Source organism: Topomyia yanbarensis, chromosome 3 (genome assembly GCF_030247195.1).
Source record: "Topomyia yanbarensis strain Yona2022 chromosome 3, ASM3024719v1, whole genome shotgun sequence".
Lineage (NCBI taxonomy): Eukaryota > Metazoa > Arthropoda > Insecta > Diptera > Culicidae > Topomyia > Topomyia yanbarensis.
The window spans coordinates 420,819,429-420,825,015 of record NC_080672.1 but is presented as its reverse complement, the minus strand read 5'-3'; the positions used below and the strand labels follow the sequence as shown (position 1 = coordinate 420,825,015).

Genomic DNA, 5,587 nt, shown 5'->3' with positions numbered 1-5,587 from the left:
TTCTTTGCCTCGTCCAGACGTTTATTCTATCCGTCTCCTTGCGACTACGGCGGGCGTGTGTGTATGTGTGATAAAGACTAATCTGATTAACCTTTGATTGTTTGCCTGTAACTGCAACGACGGGTAGCACAATGCGAGTGCTTATTTTTGGCCTGCTCGTAACAGCCTTTGCAGTTGAATCAACCTGGGGCCGATTGTTCATAAATCCTTACCCAAGCTTCGAGCATGTAAAGCGTATAACTATCGACAACGACCAAGACGTTGGTGAGCCGCTATTTCTCACGCCATTCATTAAAAATGGTTCCATAGAAGACGGTCAGAAAGCAGCCAAAGTGGCGCACGGAGGATTCCCGGCCGATGTGGAAAGTTATTCAGGATACCTGACTGTGGATGAGAAGAATAATTCCAATCTATTTTTCTGGTACTTTGTGGCTCAAAACGACATCCAGAAGGATGCTCCGGTAGTATTGTGGTTGCAAGGCGGACCAGGAGCGTCCTCGCTGTACGGATTATTCACCGAACATGGTCCTTTTTGGGTTGATGCCAACATGAAGTTGAATCCGAGACAGTACTCATGGCATCTGAACCATCATCTGATCTATATTGATAATCCGGTTGGAACTGGGTTCAGCTTCACTGATCACGACGAAGGATATAGTGTGAACGAACAGCAGGTTGGCGAGAATCTACATAACGCTCTCGTACAGTTTTTCGATTTGTTCCCAAATATTGCGGATCGTCCATTTTTTGTGACGGGCGAGTCCTACGGAGGAAAGTATGTACCGGCCGTCGCACATGCTATTCATCGTCGCAACGATAATTCCAAAGTTAAAATCAACCTTCAAGGGCTCGCCATCGGCAATGGATTATGTGATCCGTTTCACCAACTGGTGTACGGCGACTATCTCTATCAGTTGGGTTTGATCGATTCCAATGCATTGATTCAATTCCACGATTACGAGAAAAAGGGTCGCAGTTGCATCTCTAGTAAGAACTTCACCTGTGCCTTCGAAATATTCGACTCTCTGATAAATGGTGATCAGTACACCAGTGGATCACTTTTCAAAAATGTTTCGGGATTTGAAACGTACTTCAACTATCTGCAAACTAAACCCGATGCAGCAGATGCGTACATGGCCAAATTTCTACAGCTTCCGAAAACGCGTCGCGCAATCCATGTAGGGAACAATACATTCCACGATCTGGACAGCGAGAACAAGGTTGAACAACATCTGATGCTTGACGTGATGGACTCGGTCGTGCCATATTTGGAGGAGCTACTGCATTTTTACCGTGTCGCCGTATACAACGGGCAGTTGGATATAATCGTTGCCTATCCGTTGACGGTGCATTATTTGCAGAAACTAAACTTTCCCGCTCGTTCCCAGTACAACAAGGCACCGCGATTGATCTGGAGGGTGGACGGAGAAATAGCCGGATACGCGAAAGAAGCGGGCAATTTAGTTGAAATTATGGTTCGTAATGCTGGCCATATGGTACCGAAGGATCAACCGAAGTGGGCGCTGGACTTGATCATGAGGTTGACCCATGGTAAGGGATTTGCCTGATGAGAAGCAATCGTTTTGAACGCTCATATATGTAATATGATTTCGCAAATAAAATTATTTTCCAAATATTACTTTTATGTTGGTGTGGTTAAAGAAAATACATCCGTACACATCAGTCATTACAGTATTTCTGCCTTCTATACTGCCCATGATCGCAAATCAGTCCCATAAAGATAAGAAACACCATAGAAAATAGGACAAATCTAGACCTTTTATACAAAACGACATATCTACAATGAGTGACTCTCTTTATTTACTTTCTCTTCTGTTAATAATTCGGTTGCTTTAACATTTATCCCTCAACTCTTTGCATAATATGCTAGTCAAAACCACCGTCTTTCGAGTTGTACTGTAAAATAAGTGAAAAATATTATAGGGACGCCGTAAGCATCGAAAGAGAAAGTAAACAAAGAGAGTAAATCATCGTAGATATGTCGTTTTGAATAAAAGCTCTAGAAATATGCGATCATGGGCATTATATTTCCTATCAAGCAAAGCCTACTCATTTTAATTTTCCACATTATCGCATCTCCCTTTATTTCATTTTTTAGATAAGAATTTATAGTTCTTAGGAAGCTCACGAACTCGTGCTTTCCTTTTTATGGAGTGTCTTGTACTCTATCTTCATTACCAAATCCAGAAAAAAAATCTTAACAAAATCTAGACTAGCGTTTATGGAAGGTAATTCTTCTGTTCTTGGAGTTGTTGGTTCAGTGTGTTGAGTTTAAGAAATTGTTGCCGAATATGGAATTTTCTTTACATGTGCAACATTCCTCTCGTATTGTTTCTTTGGTCCTGAATCCCAGCTATTACATTTGGACCTGTTCTTCTAACAACAGTACATCTGTTTTGTTTAAAGATTGTATGCATTCTGTTGGATGGTGCCAAATGTTGCATTAAACAGTGTCACCCGTCTGAATATACGATTCCGTTGTGGGGTGCCTGGTGTTCTCCCGAATTTTTCCTTTTCGTTTTTGAATGCAATCACGATCTCGGTGATCCGTAGTTGTAGCAGTCCTAATGTCTTAAATACACGGAAGCTTAGAGCTTACGGTCCGATCGTAACACAGTCCAATAGATGTTTTCCCTATAGATGAATGAGGCGTCGCATAGTACATGATAAGATAATCTTTTAAATCTAACTTCCGATGCCTTCCTAAAGCGTCACTTATCTGTAGTCTCTTCAAGAGTGAACGGTTCTAGCGTTCTACAAGCAGAGTTTTTTTTATTATTTTCTATTTGATTATATTGTTTTGTTTGCATTACATTTCTAGTTTAGTATATTGGGTGTTCAGCCACAAGTGGTGACTTTTCATCCCTATTGTTTACATGATTCAGTTAATCATTATTAAGATATAATATGCTTTCGCAGTTAAGTTTTTTTCAAAAGGATGTTTTAAACCTACTTGTCTTGAGAATAAGCAGCTAAACAAATCTTATAAACTAACTTATAAACTATAAAGATGGCTAATCGTTGCAATTGAAGATTGCAACGATTTTTGTCGGAAGTTGCTTATAATACTGTTCGTCATAATTTCTAATGTTTCTATGTTTGCAAGTCTGTGCAACTCATTTGTGCTAAACCAGGGAGGACGCTTCAAAATCATTTTCAGAATTTTATTCTGAATCTTTTGAAGCGTTTTCTTCCTAGTAGCACAACAACTTGCCCAGATTGGCACTGCATATAGCATTGCCGGTCTGAATATTTGTTTATAAATTAATACTCATATTTTTTTACGCGGTTTTTTTTTGCGCGGTATTTTTTACGCGGTTTTTCTACGCGGATTTCATTCACGCGGATTTTGAAATTTACGCGGTTTTCATTTACGCGGATTTTGAAATTTACGCGGTTTTCATTTACGCGGTTTTTGAAATTTACGCGGTTTTCATTTACGCGGATTTTGAAATTTACGCGGTTTTCATTTACGCGGATTTTGAAATTTACGCGGTTTTCATTTACGCGGATTTTGAAATTTACGCGGTTTTCATTTACGCGGTTTTCATTTACGCGGTTTTCATTTACGCGGCTTGTATCGCCCGCGTAAAAAAACCTGAGTGTAGTTTGTTCTTTAGGCCGAGCCTAGAATTCCTATTTATAAGAGGGTATAAACATTTTATATATTTGTTGCATTTTGTTTGGATTCCTTCAATGTGATCCTTAAAAGTGAGTTTTTGTCGTAAATCAAACCCAAGTATTTAGCTTGATCTAACCACACTAAATTCAAACCATTAAATTCAATAATATGGTTATTATTTGGTTTAAGAGAAGAAGCTGTTTATGCGGAAAAACAATCAATTGTGTTCTTGCCGCATTAGAGGAAATTTTCCATTTTTTCAGGTAATCATTGAAAATATTCAAGCTTCGTTGCAGTCAACTGCAGATAATACGAAGACTCCCACCAGTGGCTGAGATGCTAGTATCATCACAGAAAAGTCACTTTTTACAGCCTGTAGGTAGATTTGGAAGATCAGAGGTAAAAATATTGTATATGATTGGTGCGACGCTTGATCCTTGAGGGACACCTGCTTTAACGGGTAGCTTATTAGATTTACAATTCTGATAAAAAAAACTGTAGGGTAGGGTTAGTAAGATAATTTTTAAATATCTTTATTATGTAAATTGAAAAAATTGAAATCCCACATTTTAGCAATTAATCCTTTGTGCCAAACTCTGTCGAAAGCTTTTTCGATGTCTAGAAGAGCAACTCCAGTGGAATAGCCCTCTGAGATATTTGCCTTTATCACGTTAGTTACTCTCGCAAGTTGATGAGTAGTTGAATATCCAATACGAAATCCAAACTGCCCAGGAAGAAAAATAGAATTCTCATTGATATGTGACATCATTCTAGTTAGGATGATTTTTTCAAATAATTTACTAATAGAAGATTGGTCGATAGCTAGATGCTTCTGCTGGATTTTTATCTGGCTTCAAAATAGGAATAACCTTGGCATTTTTCCATCTTTCAGGGAAGTATGCTGATTCAAAACATTTGTTGAATATTTTGACCAAGTATCTCATGGTGATTTCGGGAAGGTTTTTAAGAAGAATGTTGAAAATTCCATCATAACCTGGAGCCATATTTTTTAACTTTTTGCCTTTCTCATATAAAGAAAGGCTATGCAATCACTGTAAAAATCGACTTTTTAACCGAGGCCCGGAGGGCCGAGTGTCATACACCATTCGACTCAGTTCGTCGAGATCGGCAAATGTCTGTGTGTGTGTATGTGTGTGTGTGTGTGTGTGTGTGTGTGTGTGTGTGTGTGTGTGTGTATGTGTGTGTGTCATTTAAACTCACACAATTTTCTCAGAGATGGCTGAACCGATTTTCGCAAACTTAGTTTCATCTGAAAGGTATAACGCTCCCATAAGCTGCTATTGAATTTTTAGTTGATCCGACTTCCGGTTCCGGAGTTACGGGTTGAAGAGTGCGGTCACACAGCAAATTCCCATATAAACTGGTACCACCATGATGTTCAAATGATGTAAAACATATTAAAATTGATGTAACATTACTCTAGTTTACGGGTCTGGATCACTAATGATCAATCAAAGTAGACATTGGCCACCTATGACGGTTCATGACGCCCCCGGGGAACCCGCCAAGTTCCTAAGCTAATATCACACCCATTCCCCAACGAATTCTCTACCGATTTTTACAAACTTGATTTCAAATGAAAGATACAGTAATGCCATTGACTGCTGCTGAGTTTCATTCGGTTCTGACTCTTGCTTCCGGAGTTACAGGGGTGTTAGTAAGGATACACTGGAATTTCCCATATAAATCGGTACAATCGTAATACCTCAGAGGCTAAAAACTATTGAAATGGTCACCAAATAACTTCTAATCGCAGATCTAGATCACTGATTGCCAATCAAACATTCTTTGAATATATTGTCCACTATCGACGATTCCGGAAGTCCGGAATTCCGGGCATATTCCACAATTAAAGTCAAATCGGTTCTTCGGTGATGACTGAACCGATTTTCTCAAACCAAGTCTCAAATGGAAGGCAAAATA

General features: G+C 39.1%; 1 protein-coding gene across 1 annotated transcript; it reads left to right on the top strand.

Annotated features, from left to right (window-relative positions):
- On the top strand, positions 1–1,639 carry LOC131688512 (venom serine carboxypeptidase). Its single transcript, XM_058972808.1, has one exon. It carries the CDS (start codon positions 132–134, stop codon positions 1,566–1,568), a length of 1,437 nt encoding a protein of 478 aa, XP_058828791.1. The 5' UTR covers positions 1–131; the 3' UTR covers positions 1,569–1,639.
- Positions 1,640–5,587: the final 3,948 nt, after the last annotated feature.

What these genes read in the sequence shown, in the direction of transcription:
- LOC131688512 (XM_058972808.1), top strand. Translation starts at nt 132, where the DNA reads ATGCGAGTGCTTATTTTTGGCCTGCTCGTAACAGCCTTTGCAGTTGAA.